This window comes from Palaemon carinicauda, chromosome 36, assembly GCF_036898095.1.
Source record: "Palaemon carinicauda isolate YSFRI2023 chromosome 36, ASM3689809v2, whole genome shotgun sequence".
Taxonomy (NCBI): Eukaryota; Metazoa; Arthropoda; class Malacostraca; order Decapoda; family Palaemonidae; genus Palaemon; species Palaemon carinicauda.
Window position 1 is genome coordinate 21,793,057 of NC_090760.1, and position 18,625 is coordinate 21,811,681.

The following is an 18,625-nucleotide window of genomic DNA, read 5'->3' on the forward strand; positions in this document are numbered from 1 at the left end:
AGGAAGGTCGTGTTCAGTTCTTAGATGGGGGAGAACTGAACCTTTTTCTGGACCCGACGTTTCTTGCCAAGAATGAGCTACCCACCAACAAGTGGGGTCGCTGGAAAATCTGCCCTCTGAAAGAAGATGCATCTCTATGTCCAGTGGAATGCCTAAAGGTCTATCTTCGTAGAACTTCAGACTTTATGGGAGGTCAACTGTTTAGGGGAGAAACATCAGGCTCAAATTTATCTCTGAAACAACTAAGGGCGAAAATCACCTATTTTATTCGTAGAGCAGATCCAGACAGTACACCCGCAGGTCACGATCCAAGGAAAGTTGCCTCGTCCATAAATTTCTTTAATAATATGGATTTCAAACATCTTCGCTCATACACTGGCTGGAAGTCTTCCAGAGTATTCTTTAGACACTATGCGAAGCAAGTGGAGCAACTGAAGAGGTCTGTGGTAGCAGTGGGTAGTGTCGTCAAACCTACTGTTTAACTCTGCGAGGAACAGTGAAATTAATTGGGAAGATTAATTCTAGGGTGGGTGTGTAGTCACGGACTGTTCTACAGACTAAGTGTTAGGGCACTAAGGTGCCCACGTTGACCGTTCCATAATTGAAGGTGAACCTAGCATAAGTGCGGACACGTGTGCCAAGCGTTTTCAACGCCAGTGTGATTGAATAGTAAGACAGACTTTTATGATTTTAATATCTCAATATTAAAAGTGGTGCTTATGTTCTTTCTTTTCAGATAAACAATTTTTCTGCTTGCTATGATCCTTGTGCTTATTTGTTAAGTTATCCTCTTCTTATACTTGTAAAATTGCTGATTAACCTGCTTTTTATTGATTGTCAATAAACTAGTTCTTGTGAACCTTGCGTCGCATTCGCCCGAGTCATTTTACTAGAAAATGGTTTTGCATTACTTAACTATGTATGACTTTAACATGAATAATCCTAATAGATTGTTCCTTTATGCAAGCAAACTTTCATTGGTTTATGCTTTCCCCTAGTGGGGAGGACTTCATGCCCTATAGGGACGGTGGCAGATGTACAAATTTCTTCCTATTCGGATGTAAACCTTTGTCTATTCCAATAATAGAACGCAGAGCTTGTCAGTATTTCATATCGACACAGCGGTTCTTTTACAAACTAACATAGTCTATGTTTAGATGAAAAGATGTATGATGGTAACATCTTAGGTCTCTAGGTCTAGGCTGACCGGGAAATACCTTCTTGAGAGTACGGCAGGTTTTAAGAATCCACAGATACAGTAATGTTCTGGTATACTTCCATCAGGACGACAGGGCTTGAGCCCAAAAATTGGATTTTGAGCGAAGCGAAAAATCTATTTTTGGGCGAGATAGCCATGTCGTCCTGATGGACCCGCCCTTCCTTTTCCTTAAAAAGGGGCTATAGGACCCCTCCCTATATACAGTATCTGTAGCACCTCGTGTATCGCTACAAGGAATACAGATGGCGCCGTCGGCGGCGCTATGCTCGCATTCGAAGCGAGATAGGAGAGGTGCCTTGATAGCGGCTCTCCTTCCATTCTCGTTTTTCGTTTTCATGCCACAACCCCTTCGAAGTGTTAATTCTGTTCGGGGTACAGATTGCTATGTGGCGTGTCGAGAATACGTCCACTGACATTACGCGATATCCCTGGTTAATTTTATGAGGGATATTCGCTCCAGGAGTTAGAATTCTGGGTACCTTAAGGTAAATTCTCTGAGAATATCACCGTAGTCAAATATACCCAAGGAAGCTACCCTATAGGAACTTCCATCAGGACGACATGGCTATCTCACCCAAAAATAGCTTCTTCACTTCACTCAAAATCCGTTAATTAAATCATAAGGATATACATTTATCTCTTAACCAAATGGTTATTCAAAAGTAATATTTAGCCAATTATATTACGACATTGATGAACTGTTTATTCCTGCAATTTGATGTAACTCTTTTTGAAATCTTGAATCATCTTTCTTAAACTATTTATGTAAAGTTTTACTGTTTTTCTGTATTACAAAAAATAACACCGATTTTTTTCTTTTGATAATAAATTATCAAAACAAAATATCATTTCCATTATGTTAAAAAGAACGATTTGAAATTGTATCATTCTTGTGATAAAGATAGTTTCACTCCCATCTCAGCTCAGCTCCCAGACAGCGTGAAAGATAGCTCTGCCAGCTAAAGAACCTACTTACCTGGTGTAGCGGTTTAAAATTAACCCCTGCAAATCTTAAGCCGCCCCCCCCCCCAGGTAGTTTGAAGCCGGTTTCAAGCTACCAGGGTGGGGGGATTTGAAACCGGTTTGAAGATACCCCCTGGTTTCAAAGTATCCCCTCTCTTTTTGCGCAGTATCTCAACATTTATAAATAATAATCAAATGCTTTGATCAGAGTCAACACAAAATTGTTAGGTTACATGTATAGACAATACATGTACGGTTTCACCTACTGGTATAATCTATTGATGTTATGTCTTCAACCGTTTATAGCAATAAAGGCACGCTCGATACGGCCATCATTTACGTGTCATTTCTTTTTCCAAATCAAGCTCAAGACACATTCCATGAGTAAATTTATGTTTTCTATAATACAAGGTCTATAGATAGACCTTGGTATAATAATAATATAAGGACAGTGAGACGAGACATCACCAACACCTGACTGTTTATCCAAACAGGTGCGAGAATATATTACAAGGTGCGGACGGAAATGTAGCATGCGCGCTGACGCCAATCTGGCTAGAACCAACCGCCACAAAAGTGTGTTTCTTCACACGTACAGATACTCGAAATACAAGTTAATGAAATAATGCAATGTAATGAGAAGTACATGAAATAGAAGCTCTAAGGGAGGGGATTGATTGATTGATTGATTTAAGAGTTTTCAGGCATCCTGACATCTAAGGTCATTGACACCGATATCATTTAGTTTATGTATAAAAAAAAAACATAAGAGTATTCAATTAAATCATAAAAGTTGAATGTCATAAAAGTTAAATAGTTTTCAGAAGACCTGCTTCTGAAATAAATCTATAGATGCCACTTGCATAGTAGGACACATCATGTCCAAGAATCTTGGCAAGGATGAACCTGCCACCCTCACCTCGAGCCTTAAACAAATATCTTTTCCTTAAGTTGTTAAAATCTGTTGATAATTAAATCAATTAATACAACAACTAAAATAACTGAAAGAAAATGCGAGGTTGAACAAGCACCTCAAGACATCCCTATACCTAACACGAGGTCGACTACCAATGGAAATATGGTTGTAAACTTTGCAAACAAAATGATCAAAGAAGAGGCGGCAAACAAAATTTAGACATTGGTCGCTGACACTGAAACGAGAAAAATCGGAAAACTAAAACCAAAAAAATGATATGCAATGTTTACAATGATGATGATGATCATGTAGTAAATGCTTTGATTCAAAGAAATACTGCCTGGACCAAATCTAAAATATAAAAGAGAAGATAAGTGTAGTCCTGGGAAAAAAAAAATGCCTCGGGAGGACCACCCACTATGTGCTGATCTGTGATCCTGAAGTTTGGAGGGCTATTCATGATAATGGTGACAAAGTTTCGTTACGATGGGGTACTTATAACATACGTAATAAGTACCACGTGATCACCAGCTACTACTGTCAGAGGTATGGACATCTTAGAAAAAGATTGCAAGAATAAGAATAGAGATAAAGTCTGCGAAAAATGTTCAGGAAAACATTCCACCAAGGAGTGTAATTCGCAAGTGTCAAAGTGTATAAACTGCACAAAGTTAAACATATCAAGTGACCACATAGTAAATTCTAGAGACTGCAAGGCTTATGACTTGGAATTGAAAAGACTAGCAGAAAATACTGATCATAGTTACTAAGGATGTAGTCAACTCTGGCTATGTAAATATACAATCTGTAGGTAATAAGACTATTCAAATTCGAGAATAGATAAACGAGAAATATTTGGATATGATAGCATTATCTGAAACATAGTTAAATAACTTGGACAAGACAAATATCACTGAAATGAACACCCCCCCCCCCCCCCCACACACACACGCCTTCTTTCCCATACCGAGAGGAGGTAGGTATGGTAGGGGCGTCGGACTCTTTATTCATAAAAGTTACTCAAATCTCAAAACGTTGAAAAGAATTAGTGTAACAAGCTTTAAATATATAGAAATAAACTTTACGCCCAAAAACAGAAAAATATCCTTTGAAGCAATCTACAAACCTCCTAGAACAAACACTAGTATCTTTTTTACAACAGTAGAGAGTGGGGTTCCCCTGCTGTATGGGACTGGAAAAGCAGCCATTAAAGTAAAGTAAAGTAATGAGATTATATAATTGGCAATCAAAGACAAGCTTTCCTTCTAGAATTTGATACTACTATTCTGAGAATTCCTTTTTATATAATATTTAGACTACGTAAAAATCCTGTGATATGATTTATTAAAGCACAAATCTTATGAATATCCATACCAAACTTCCGGAATAATCATAAGAAATGGAAACAAAAAGGGTTGGCATAAACCAAATGGAAACCTACTGAAACATGTTTTCATCATGTGTCTGATTTACCAATCATACCCTGTCTGAATGAATGATTGACTGTCAGTTCTCTCCCATCAGAACCCAATTAAGTTGACTCTATTCCAGAATTTGCTCGACTCTATTTCAGATGAAGCAGAGATCAACACAGATATTCCCACATTCGCCTATGAGGAAACGTCACTGGATGAACACTCCGGAACAATTCCCTGCCCTGATCTACATAGGCCTAATTCAGGCCACGACAGCGAAAATAGTCTCTATGGAGCAATGATAACTCGTTAGTTATATAAGCCTATTTAGCATCAAATCAATCATGTCACTGGTTTGAAATATACTGTCAAAAATTTGTGGAAATTGTCTAGTTGTTCCTCTAGACAAAGTACAAAAGTCTACTCATTATCAAGATAGATCGCTTTATCTACAGAAGCAATCACTATTTTTTGCTAATATCTTCAGATTATAAGGTTATCGATATACTTTGAATTAAAATAACTTATCATTGAAAGACCAATATACATGGGAACCGAATGTATCTTTATTTATTAATCAGAACTTTCATCCCATACGATATTTTCCACTACTAACTTGGACTCGGTGCCTAAATTGATTACTCAATATTTCTATGGATTCTCATAGGCTTATGGGGCATCCGTTTGTATCATCCTATCGTTTACTTTATGTTTTGTAAAATACAAGGTCTATAGATAGACCTTGGTATAATACTAATATGAGGACAGTGAGACGAGTTATCACCAACAACTGACTGTTTATTCAAACAAGTGCGAGAATATATTACAAGGTGCGAACGGAAATGTAGCATGCGCGCTGGCGCCAATCAGGAACGCCAAATCTGCTCACCCAGCTCGACAAAAGGGCTTCGGCGCATGCCTGGGTCGTAGCTTCGGTCATCGGTGATGCTTCCAACCACCTCGTGGAGCGATCGATGATAGTCAGCAGGTAGCGAGCAGATCCCGAAAGCGACAAAGGTCTAACGACGTTGAAGTGGATGAGACCGAAACGCCTTTTCGGTTGGGGAAAATCGCCGATACCTATCGGCGATTTGGTGTGACAGCTGATCTTGCTTGTCTGGCAATTGATGCATGTCTTCGCCCATTCCCGGGCGTCCTTTTTGATCCCTGCCCAGATGAAATTCTCAGACAGGAGGCGAGCAGTGGTGTGTCCCAAGGGGTGTTTAAGTCCATGGGTGATGTCGAATATCTTCCTTCTGGGATGGAGGTGAGAACGATGTCGGCCTTGGCACAGGAGTTGCTGAGCCTAGCGACTCGGAAGAGTACGTCTGCTCTCAGGAACCAAGAAGCGGTGTTGTGTTGAGAAAACGTCGGCAGTTTGACTTTGGGCGTGGAGGCGAGGCTGTTGGTTCTGATGGGCGGATTGAATCCGCCATTGTGGTCAGTCGACGAGTCGGCGAAGAAGTGAGAAATTGAAATGTCAGATAAGCTCATCCTGCTGCCTTAAAAATGCACCAAGGTGTGGGATAGCCAAAGGCCGAAGCTCACGCCTAAGGTAACGGAGTAAAAGAAGGTAGCACGGCCGTAGTGAGTCCGTTAATGGCAAAACCAGAACCGCTGATGCTACTTCACTCTGGGGTGACCAGTTATAAGGACAGTGAGATAAGCTATCACCAACAACTGACGGTTTATTCAAACAGGTGCGAGAATATGTTACAAGGTGCGGATGGAAATGTAGCATGCGCACTGGCGCCAATCTGGCTAGAACCAACCGCCAGAAAAGTGCGTTTCTTCACACGTACAAATACTCGAAATACAAGTTAATGAAATAATGCAATGTAATGATTAGTACATGAAATTGTAGCTCCGAGGGAGCAGAACAAATATATTTAATTAGCCACAGTGTGGCGAAAGGACTATTCAAATGGAGAATTTGATGAGAATGCTGAACGACGGAGGGAGCGATGTCCTTACACTAATGCTCACAAGTCAAATGTTCCTTAATGGCTTAAACTTTTCCTTGTATCATAATCACTCTCACTATTACTGGCTATTTTTGTTGCCATCAGAAAAAAAGATCTGGAAAAACGTAAATTCTTCATACCATTATCAGGCAATGTAATTTTCACTTAGATCATGACAATAATTATCAACAATAAAGTTGATTATATAGTTGATCACATCGATCAACAGCCAAAATATTTTAATTTTATTGTTAGTAAGTGGGGCCATTTCCTTGTGTTCAGGAATCACTTACTTTAGGAAAGAGGCAAATGTGAAGAATTTTCTTCACTCCTCTTCTTTCAATCGTATTTTTAGCTCTCTTCTACTAATACAGTAACGACCCCTCAAACGTTCTCTCCTACTCCAAATTTTTTTTGTCAAAACATCGGGAGGACTATTCTAAACTAAATCAAATAAACGTGTTGACAGTAGTGTACGTCATGCTCGTGACGTCAGAGCGTAGATACGCACAGCGCAAAGGCGTTATCCCGGCGTATGTTGGTTCTTTCCTAAAACTACGTAGGTCGAGATTAAATTCCTAAACTGAATTTTAATGTAATTTTCCATACTGCTGAATTAATGCATCTTTTATTTCTCAATACCAATTAACGTTTGTTAATTTTAAGATGTATGCCCATAGCACTAGCCCATTGCTAATTGATCATTAAACTATTAATTTTTAGCAAGCCAGAATGGGTAGGATTGTTGTATATGTAAAATCCCTTAGAGCAACAAGATTTCTCTAGAGTATTTGATACAAAATCCTGCCTCCTCTGCACTCCTTGCAACAATATATTGCCCTGTCCTGAAGTCCTGATATGACACCTCAACTGGATTACCGTGCGCATCATGGTCGTCACCTGTCTGGAAAGGTGAAGCTAGGTGATACCTCTCGACCTTATGGTCGGCCCATTCGTTCGGAAGCTGCCGTGACCGACTAACCTACCTGGTTGGTGAACCCATGCACCTCTGGCTTACCCCCAACCCATCTCCCAAAACTTGACTCAGAGAGGAGTCCTGCGGCTGCCGGTCGGAGAGAGAGAGAGAGAAGAAGAGCAGCCTGTTAAGCCACATCTTCCAAAGTGAGAATTTTAAGGGTGAGCCAGTTAAGAGTGCAAAGTGCCAACCTATGCAACCAGGTCAACAGACAACGGGCAAAGGACAATCTTCAAAGGAGTGCAGGTACTAAAACAGTGGCCACAGTTATTCCCCCATTTTTTAGCTTAGACTAATTTCAACTTCATAGGGAACCTGGTTATTTACATTATTCGGACTGTGTGCGATGGAATTGTTTGTATATTTTTTTTCGTTATCATTTTTTGCTTTGAGACTAGCACAATCTCTGGGTCACATGGGCCATGTGTTCGACCCCATTTTGTTTATTAATCATTGCAGACCATGTGTCTAACTAATCATTTTTATTGTTTTGAAAAGCTTTTATTGCTTTCATTTTTTATACCATTTTGTGTTGTTAAGATGTCCGTTTCTTTTGGTGTAAATTTGTAAAATAAATCAATATTAGGTTAATTAAATCTCCTTCGTATTTTTGCTCCCTCATTAATTTCAATGTGTGAATTATGAATATTTGAACACGGGACAGAATTCCCGATATTTAAAAGGAGTAAGCCTTAGTAAGTCTATAAGTGGTTTCAGTGAGATACTTTGTATTAACATATCTGCTTCGAAGGTAAAGATCCATATCTTTAAACTTTTAAACTTTACTTTACATCACTGCTCCCATTTCTGGTTTTGTCTAATTACATTAACGTAAGATACCTGTCCAGCATCTCGCTGGGGTCACTGGGACGGAGCTGGAACAGAGCCTAAAGTGTTTGCATTTTCTGAGTATTTCTCTTATTTTGAAAGTTTTTCGATATCGCTTTACTTTAGCAGACACTGAAAAGCCACAGGCTTGTAACTGCTAACGCTTGAGACTATAGAATAATAAGCAAGAAGGTAATTTTATAGTGCTTGCTAATATCCGTTACATTTTATGATAATAAAGGTGTCTTTTAGGGTCAGTCAATATCAGTACTGGATTGTTGTGTGTGTTGGAGGTGGAATAACATTATGTCTATGTACAATCAGCAATAAAAGTATAAAGTATTTCCAGACAAGAGCAAGTCTGAAGCCACACTCATCATGATCCTCATCACTGTTGATCTGGTGACGTCTGCAGTCTTTTTCGCTCTCTACTCTGGACACCAATGCTTCTTAAGAAAGAGAAATAAGAAAGCAGGAAGGTAATTTTATCAAGGAAACAGACAATATCTTGAATCCATAAGAATGATTTTTTTTCACTGTTTTCCTTCCTATCTCCTTGCTAGAGTGTGGACGTGTTGCACGGAGCTCCGTTAAACACTCGTCCTGAGTCATGATTTAGCTTTCTGTTTCTCGCTAAGAATATCATTGAAAAGATATTAGTTAATCTTATGGAGAAACCTAAGTGATAAAAAACAGAACACCTTTTCTTTTCCTAATTATTTCTGCCTCATATGTAAAACCACGGAGAAGAACGGAAGAAATGGATAGGATGTGAATGTAATAGACTCTACCATTAGATATGTGTGCATATAGTGATAGGCATCACTGATAATGAACGGAATAACATAGATTGGTTATGCCCACACTGCGTACGTGAAGCCAGAAAAGACCATATAGTAATATCAAAATTAAAGGAAGATGTGAACGTGAGAGATTTGGCCCCGAACGAACAAGACGCGAAAATAGATGACTTGGAAAACAAACTTGCGGACCTTACCGCACACGCAGCAAATTCCACCCAGATTACTGACCTCACTGAGAAAGTCGACTTCTTGCCATGAATATGGAATCAATTAAAGCAACAATTCTGTCAGGAATTTCGAACTGATCATTCGAAATCCCCGCCATTAAACTTCACAAACGTTGCGTTAAATTGGGGCAGGGCTGGTAAATCTCCCGGGCGTTTCTATGAATGAGCGCTGTCCAATACGTGACGGTATTGAGGCGTAAATTTCTACCACCTGGCGGGGAAGGAGCGGGTGTCAGAGAAACAAAGTCTTTATTATTTACAATTTACGAAAATGATATTTTAATCATTCAGGCAGGCAAAATTATCGATATATATGTTTAGAGCCAAGGACTCGCTAGTTTGTTAGATTCTGGTAAATTACGTCCTTCAGCAGAAGTATTGAGTTTATCCTTTAATCTAACGTAATATTTAAACTGTTTTTCTATCTTGTATTCTATAGAGAAACTCAATTAAACCCCTTGTTGATTAAATAAAGTGAGAGTTCCAACGCATTTTACAAGGACCCTTTAATTAGCATGGGAGACAGTAGTTTTCCTTTGAGCTATGATGAACGATGCCCGGCATACCTGCCTAAGCCCCGAACGGAGTAAGCACCGTCTATGAAGTTCTAGTGTGTCTCTCTGCCTCTGGCTCCTATCTACCACCATGCCAGGTCGGTTCCTTTGTCAGTGTGAGTTATATACATTTTTTATCTGTCTGTAAATTTGTCATCCCTGGGATTAGGGATTTGATTTATGCCTCGCATGATGTCTGCAGGCACCGGTATGTCATTTACCATAGAGTAATTACAGTAAGGTTGAAATTTCGCCTTGTTTAGTTCAGCCGTGGACTTAGAGTTTTCCAAGCACATGTTGCAAACATCCTATGGGTTACCGTGTTATAAGGCCATGACAGCCTGTATTTGATTAAGTCAATTTCTTGTCAATGTCGAGTAACCGTGTGCAGTAAGGTTGAAGACCTAGCTTTCATTTTGCGTGATGTTTCTAAGTAAACATTGGCTTAACTGCCCATGATGTCCTTCAGATTGTATTAGCGTGATTTGTTATTATATTTTTAAATGATTATTTTTGTAATAAACCAACTTTTGTGACAATATTTTATTGAAACCTTCCTGAATTGTTTTAGAAAGCGAACCTTTTCAAGGTCTTACCATCGACCCACTCCATCGGGCCTAGAATCATTACAGTTTTAAATAAGTCGGAGAAAAATTCCCGACATTTGGTCCTTCGAACCGGATGATTAGTGCTTTCTAGAGCTTGCAAGGAAATTCAGAAAGATGTGATCTTTAGGGTAGCCCTAGTAGGACACAGTCAGCTCCCCCCGAATCTGCCACAATGTTCTGATAACGAGATAGAGATTTACCGAAGGCCAGGAGGACTGGTCAGTCAGTTTCTAGACTATAATTTGCAATATTGGCAGAGGAGGTACGCGCTAATCGTGTTGTACCTGGGTGGAAACGACCTGGCAACCGATCACCCCTAAACCGTTTGGGATAATTTAAAAATCCTAATTGAATGCTTGAGGAAAATTTCCAATGTTATCGCCATCTGTGACGCCGAAGTTAGGGAGTATCTACCCGACAATAGATTTGCCATTAATCCAGTTGAATATATTAGCAAAGTAAAAAATTTCAATGCGAGAACCTTCAAGTATTGTTCGAAGAGACATCGGTACGGAGTGAGACACCTGCCGATGAACTCAAGAGCCTACCGCGAAGGCAAGTTAAGGAACGGACTCCATTTTGATCAAGTCATTTGTAACGCATTCCTCAATCGTTTAATGAGGCTTATCAGGAGAGAGAGAGGGAGAAACAAAACAACTAAAGCCCTCAGTGTCCCGATGTGCGACTGACCACTCGCGCCTTTAGTTTTTGTGCCCCCTACCTTCATAACGTAAAGAAAATTCTATTATTTCCTAGTTTGCCTACCCGCCAGACGTCGAGTTAAGAGTCAGTCAAACTGGCGGTGGCTATGGTTGTAAACATCGAGGCATCGATGTGCCTCATAGCGGACTTACTAGTCAAAACGCAGCGTGAGTTAGTTAAAACCTACTCGGAATCCATGTACCAGAATCTGGTCACGCAATTGCAAGAGGAGAAAGACAGCTAAGAGAGCTGTATAAGAGATAATCAGTTAAACTAGAACCTGGTTTAAATACCCGTTAGGCACACGTTAGGAGAAGCTGTGCGAGCTTCTACGCTTCTGTATAACCGAATAGATAAAGTGAAAGTCACTCAGACAGGGAATGTTCCACCCCCCAAATTGAAACTGCTGCCTCTCTCCACGTTTGAAGGGGAAGTGCAAGAATATGCTTCATATCGAGAGCTCTTCACAATCCACGTGGATCAAAGGGCAGATTTGGATGACTTATCCAAATTTACATACTGTATCTATTAGGGACTTTAGGCAGGGATCCGCTTAGGATCGTAAAATCCCTAAGTGTAACCGTCGCGAACTATAAGATAGCGTTGGATCTCTTAGACAAAAAATATGGTAATGTTCATCAAACGCTCGTAATTCTACATAGAAAGTTAGCTAATATCTTTGTACCCTCGTTAAATCCTGTAGAGCTGAAAAAGTTTCGTTTTGATTTAACGATCATAATCGAGCAGATCAAGAGGCTAAGTAGTAATGATATAGGCCATGGCATGGTTATGAGCTTCATTAATCAAAAATTGTCAGAAGAGAAGCTCTACAGGAAAGTAGTTGAACATCTGAGAAAGTGTGATTATACACTAGACGAATTCATCGACGCGATCGATTTCATTATTCGAATGCTCGAGGACGATGCCTTGCAACGAGGAGATAAATTTGAACCTGACAAGAGAGTAGACGTCAGTGTAACAGCGAAGTCTAAACCAGTTCAGAATAATTCTTGTCCCTTTTGTAACGAACGGCACCCGCCTCACGGATGCCGCCGAGTAACTGACGTGGCTGCCAGACGTCGCATTTTGCTTATAAAGGGCCTATGTTTTAATTGCATTAATTCTGGTCACCGAAGTGATGTGTCCTGTCCCTAACTCTTGTAAGAATTGTAGTGGTAACCACAACACAGCCATTTGTGATAATTATAATCCCAGAAAACAATTGCAATCAGTTCCCTCCACTTCAGCCCGAAGTAATAGTAGTAGCAAATATAGCACTAGTCAGTCTACAACGTCCCGCCCTGTAGTAAATGCGATGCCTCGACAGCACGAAACAGCCCCCCATCCATCTAAAGATAAAGTAGAACCCAAGCAGCGCAAAAGTGCAAAGGTTGCACAGATGTCCAGCGTGGACCTCCCATGTACAATCTTGCCTACAGCAATGGCCGAAATCAATCACAAGCAAGGGAGTAAACGAGTCCACTTGTTTCTTGATACGGGAAGCCAAAGAAGCTTCATGTCTGCGAAAATTGCGAGGCAATTAGGCCTACCGGTAGTAGGGAAGGTAGCGTTGAACATAGGTCCGTTTGGCTCTGCAGAAATAAGCGGACAATATGATGCCGTAAGGTGTAGAGTGGAGATAGGAAGAAGAGTAATACGAATGAAGCTAGTAGCACACGAGAACGTTGACGTCCCAATACATAACGCCGGTTATGTACAAGTTAGACGGCATCTGTTAAGTAAGGAAGTCACGTTGGCCGATCCAGAGAATAAGTCCGCTAAGTTGAAAAAGGTGCACATTTTAGTAGGGGCCGATTATCTTAACAACTTCATCATAGACATTGAGAAAGTTGATGGGATAAGTCTTTTTCTGACCCATAATGGCATCTCGCCATATGGGAAAGTGCCGCAGTGGCTGATAGAAGGCCAAAAGATCGAACATGTGAAAACTCTCAGAGTTTTTAGAATTGCGAGTGAACCAAACCAGTTTGACATAGATGAGTGGTGGTGTTTGGACCACGTTGGCATCGCCCCATCAGAGCAATATACTGTCCGCGAAGCGGAAGCCATGCAAAAGGTATCGCAAAGTGTCGTAAAGAAGCCTGAGGGATATCATGTTAAGTCTATCATTCGGGTCGGATGCAGGGCCAGATACGAATTATCGAAACGCTGTAGCGCAGTTAGAATCGTTGCAAACTAAATTTTGGAAGGACAGGGAATATTTTGATCAGTATCAGGGAGTGATAAATAAATATCTAGAAGCAGGCTTTATATCAAAAGTAAAGGAACCCAAGATTGAAGGGTATTATATGCCACATTTCGGCATTAAGAAAGATAGCCGCACGACCCCCCTCAGAATCGTGTTTAATGCCTCGGCAAAATCTAAAGGTCATAAATCTTTGAATGAGTGCCTCTTACCTGGCCCCAATCTAGTAGAAGTAGCATATCATTTGCTTATAAAATTCAGATTGAAAGAATATGCCATGCTTGCTGACATCAGCAAGGCCTTCCGCCGTGTATTGTTAGATCCCCGTGATGCCAAATACACACGATTTCTGTGGCGTGAGGTAGCAGGTCGACCGCTCACCTTCGCCTTTAGAGTCGTGGTGTTTGGCATCACGGCGAGTCCGTTTTTGTTGCAACAAGTTCTGAATTGTCATTTTGAAAAGGAAGGTAGGCCAGATTTGGCAAAGTCATTTTACGTAGATAATTGTCTCAGTACTATCGAGAAGGTAGAGAGCATGAGGCAGGAGCATGAATCTGTCAACAAGATCTTAGAAAGGGCTGGTATGCCTTTAGAAGGGTGGGCATCCAATAACTTAGCCTTCAATAGCGAGAAGCAGTGGAGTGAGCCAGTGAATGTGAATGTACTTGGGCTGCGATGGGCCCGAGACGTCGATCGATTGTGCATGAAAGAGAGTAAGAGAATCAGTGAATTGGGGGAGGGATGGGTACCTACGGAGCGTAGGGTACTTTCCCTGTTAGTCTCCATTTATCATCCTCTAGGCTTCATAAGCCCATTGTTTGTTTGAGGAAAGCTTTTTCTTCAGCAACTATGGGAGGATAACGTAGGCTGGGATGATGTGTTAAGGAGAGAGAAAGCAAGAAAAGCGGGTGAGTTGTTGTGTGAATTAAAAGTGGTAAGTAACATCACATTTCCTAGAGCGGTAGGCAAGAGAAATCTAGAGCTTCATGTATTCACCGATGCCAACAGCATGGCATACAGTGCAGCAGAATATATTAGGGACAATTGCAATCAAGTAAAACTACTCACTAGTAAGATGAGAATTACTCCCAAGGGGATGAACAACTTGACAATCCCCAAGCTAGAACTATTAGCATTATTGTTAGGCTGTAGCTAAAACACTTAAAGGGCTAATAGAGCCACGAGAGATAGTCATGTGGACCGACAGTAAGGTCACGATGGCATGGGTATCATCTCCAGATGCCAAAGACAATAAGAGTATATTTATATCTAACAGAGTGGCAGAGATTATTTTTCTTCGTCAGGTTTGCGATTTCAGTCTCAGCTAAGTCCCGAGTAAACAAAATCCTGCCAATGTCCTGTCCAGAGGAGCAACTACTCAACAACTGCTACAGAACCCTCTTTCGCAGAAGGGTCCAGAGTTCCTGAGTAGTACGGGAGAGCCTGGTCCCTACGAAGAGGATGAGCCAACCAGTGTGAGAACCATAGTAGCGGCGGCGTTCCATTGCAAGGAAAATTATACGGCAGTGTCCAGAATGCGTGCTAGCATTCTAGCCCCTGTTGAAACAGCCACCACCAACCCCCTTACCGAAGGAAAGGATCAGCTTGACGAAGCCATTTACTGCAGTCAGAGTGGACAACACAGCAGCCATACAGACCAAAACGCGGCCAGGCTACATACTGATCGTAACATGCATGGCTAGCAGGGCCGTGTACCTCAATTTCTGCCCCTCCGGGGAAACGGGGGAATTTGTTATGGCATTGCGTTTTTGTGCTACCCACGGCGCCCCGTCTTTCATCACATCCGATAATCATCAAACGTTTAAGACTACCAGCGACTTCCTTATAAAGAGGATGAAGTCCAGCAGTTCCTGAGGAGGACTGGAATCTAATGGCGTTTTCAGACGCCCTGTGTGCCTTGGAAAGATGGTTTTTTCGAGCGCCTAATCGGAGTGACGAAACGTACCCTCCAGATAGCCCTAGGGAAGAAGTACCTGCCGGAGGCCCGTGTCCTAACGTTAGTGAAAGAGGTGGAGGCAGTAGTTAATAACAGGCCTCTAATGTACAGGGCGACAAGTGTGAGGATGAGGTCCTCACCCCCTCCCATTAGTGCGAGGACACAATGTAAACCTAATAGCACCGATCTTGCCAGCCGACGACCTCAATGCGACCTTCACCTCCCGGAGGCTCCGTGATCGTTATTTGAAGTTGACAGACACTCTGAAAGCCTTCCGGGAGAAGTGGAGGAAAGAGTATTTAAGTGCCCTGAGGGCCAGACACAACTGTCAATCAGGGGAACCTTCCAAGCTGCACCCCGGAGACATCATGCTGGTCAAGCAAGACAATCAAAAAAGGGCTACGTGGCCCCTTGGACGTGTCGTGGAGTCAAATCCTGACGACGACGGAGTCGTGCGTTCGGCCAAGATGTTCGAGGATGTCGAGTCCCTGCTAGCTGTCAGCCACCTGGTTCCCCTGGAGATTGCCCCCTCTGATGACGATGATGTTTTTGGAGAAGAGACGGCGGTGATGGTACGAGAAGACGATGGCGACGGCGATGTCGAAGACGAGGGTGCGTACATGCCAGGGAATGTTGTGACGTCTGGGGACAACCAGGAGATAGTTCAGGCTGCGACATCTCGACAACAAGCCACAGAGGTCTTAGGTAGTAACGAAGATAGGAGAGGTAATGATGGTAACGAAAGTAGCGATACCAATACGGTAAGTGAGAGCAGTGAAAGGCGTAACCCTGAAATGTTGAGTGCTAGTGCCGTAGAGGCAGAGACGTCGGGCGGACAAGGACGTTCCGCACGCCCATTGAGAAAGGCTGCTGCGAAGCAGCGAGAGCTAATGAAACGATTAGTTGAGAATGAAGATATATGTCATAGCTGCAAACAGTAAAAGAAAACGGGAGTATCCCTCACTCTGGTAGGTAGGGAGGGTGGACAGAAATAAGTGTAGGGGAGTTTGAATCCACAGAGGTTGGAAGCGCATCGGGTATAGAGTACGGGAATGGGAGGGCCTCTCTCGTATATACAAGTCTAGCATTGTACAGAACCTCCCCCTAGAGTAATTGCCAAGGTGTATGACTATTTGAGAGTAATAATTCCATTGATTGATTGAGTAAGGGCAGGTTGCCTTATGATTGTGTGTGTATATATATATATATATATATATATATATATATATATATATATATATATATATATATATATATATATACATATATACATATGCTTATTCGATTTATGATTGTGCATGTATACATTGCTTATTGAGATATTATTGCAGGCATATTGCCTATTGCCTTTCCATTGATTGATTCATGTATGCCTTATATGTCTGGGTACATTTATATATATTATTACCATTATGTGTATATGCCTGTAAGAATTGATTGCCCCGGGGTAATATTTCTCTTGATGTATAGTGTGTGTGCACTCCGTTAGAGTTGTTGTGGAGCGTTACCCAACGAGCCTAACCGAGTCTTGAAGGAGTGGTTACTCCCCCCCACGAGTTCAGTCCTGCCTAATTGTCCGACGTTTCAATGCCCCTTTATTTCGGGTGTGGAGTATGTCGAGAATTTCGAACTGAGCATTCGAAATCCCCGCCATTTAACTTCACAAACGTTGCGTTAAATTGGGGCAAGGCTGGAAGATCTCGCGGGCGTTTCTATGAATGAGCACTGTCCAATACGTGACAGTATTGAGGCGTAAATTTCTACCACCTGGCTGGGAAAGACCAGGTGTCATAGATACAAAGTCTTTATTATTTACAATTTACGAAAATGATATTGTATTCATTCATGCAAGCAAAATTATCGATGTATATGTTTATAGCCAAGGACTCACTAGTTTGTTAGATTCTGGCAAATTACGGCCTTCAGCTGAAGTATCGAGTTTATCCTTTGATCTAACGTAAGACTTTAACTGTTTTTCTATCTTGTATTCTATAGAAAAACTCAATTAAACCCCTTGTTGATTAAATAAAGTGAGAGTTCCCGCGCATTTTACAAGGACCCTTTAATTAGCGCGAGAGACAGTAGTTTTCCTTTGAGCTATGCTGAGCGATGCCCGGCATTCCTGCCTAAGCCCCGAATGCCGTAAGTACCGTCTATGAAGTTGTAGTCTCTCTCTCTGCCTCTGGCTCCTATCTACCGACATGCCAGGTCGGTTTCTTTGTCAGTGAGAGTTATGTACATTTTTTATCTGTCTGTAAATTTGTCATCCCTGGGATTAGGGATTTGATTTATGCCTCGCATGATGTCTGCAGGCACCGGTATGTCATCTACCATAGAGTCATTACAGTAAGGTTGTAATTTCGCCTTGTTTACTTCAGCCGTGGACTTAGAGTTTTCCGAGCACATGTTGCAAACATCCTAAGGGTTACCGTGTTTTAAGGCCATGAGAGCTTGTATTTGATTAAGTCAATTTCTTGTCAATGTCGAGTAACTGCGTGTGCAGTAAGGTTGAAGACCTAACTTTCATTTTGCGTGATGTTTCTAAGTACACATTGGCTTAACTGCCCGTGATGTCCTTCAGATTGTATTAGCGTGATTTGTTATTGTATTCTTAAATGATTATTTTTGTAATAAACCAATTTTTGTGACCATATTTTATTGAAACCATCCTGAATTATTTTAGAAAGCGAACCTCTTCAAGGTCTTATCATCGGCCCACTCCATGGGGCCTAGAATCATTATAGTTTTAAATAAGTCGGAGAAAATTTCCCAACAACTTCAAACATTAATAGACACAAAACCAGAGAAAGGCATATTTGCTGACAAAGTCAAGGAAAAAAAATCTGTTGATATTTAAATCAACTAATACAACAACTAAAATAACAAAGAAAACACGAGTTTGAACAAGCACCTCAAGACATCCCTATAACTAACAGGAGGTCGACTACCAATGGAAATGTTGTTGTAAACTTTGCAAACAAAATGATCAAAGAGGCGGCGGCAAACAAAATTTAGACATTGGTCGCTGACACTGAAACGAGAAAAATCGGAAAACTAAAACCAAAAAAATGATATGCAATGTGTACAATGATGATGATGATGTAGTAAATTCTTTGATTCAAAGAAATAGCTGTCTGGACCAAATCCAAAATATAAAAGAGAAGATAAGTGTAGTCCTGGAAACAAAAATGCCTCGGGAGGACCACCCACTATGTGCAGGAATGTGATGCTGAAGTTTGGAGGGCTATTCATGATAATGGTGACAAAGTTTCGTTACGATGGGGTAT

General features: G+C 41.2%; 1 protein-coding gene across 1 annotated transcript; it reads left to right on the forward strand.

The window, feature by feature from the left end:
* Nucleotides 1-6,649: 6,649 nt before the first annotated feature.
* LOC137628527 (uncharacterized) lies at nt 6,650-14,207 on the forward strand. The gene is made up of 4 exons (XM_068359678.1): nt 6,650-6,731; nt 11,708-12,196; nt 12,408-13,252; nt 13,506-14,207. Exons 1-4 carry the CDS (start codon nt 6,650-6,652, stop codon nt 14,205-14,207), a joined length of 2,118 nt encoding a protein of 705 aa, XP_068215779.1.
* The last annotated feature ends 4,418 nt before the right edge of the window (nt 14,208-18,625 follow it).

What these genes read in the sequence shown, in the direction of transcription:
- LOC137628527 (XM_068359678.1), top strand. Translation starts at nt 6,650, where the DNA reads ATGACAATAATTATCAACAATAAAGTTGATTATATAGTTGATCACATC. An exon ending in GAATAATTCTTGTCCCTTTT is followed by an intron (nt 12,197 to 12,407) that starts GTAACGAACGGC and finishes AATTGCAATCAG; the next exon opens with TTCCCTCCACTTCAGCCCGA. An exon ending in AAGCGGAAGCCATGCAAAAG is followed by an intron (nt 13,253 to 13,505) that starts GTATCGCAAAGT and finishes TTCGGCATTAAG; the next exon opens with AAAGATAGCCGCACGACCCC.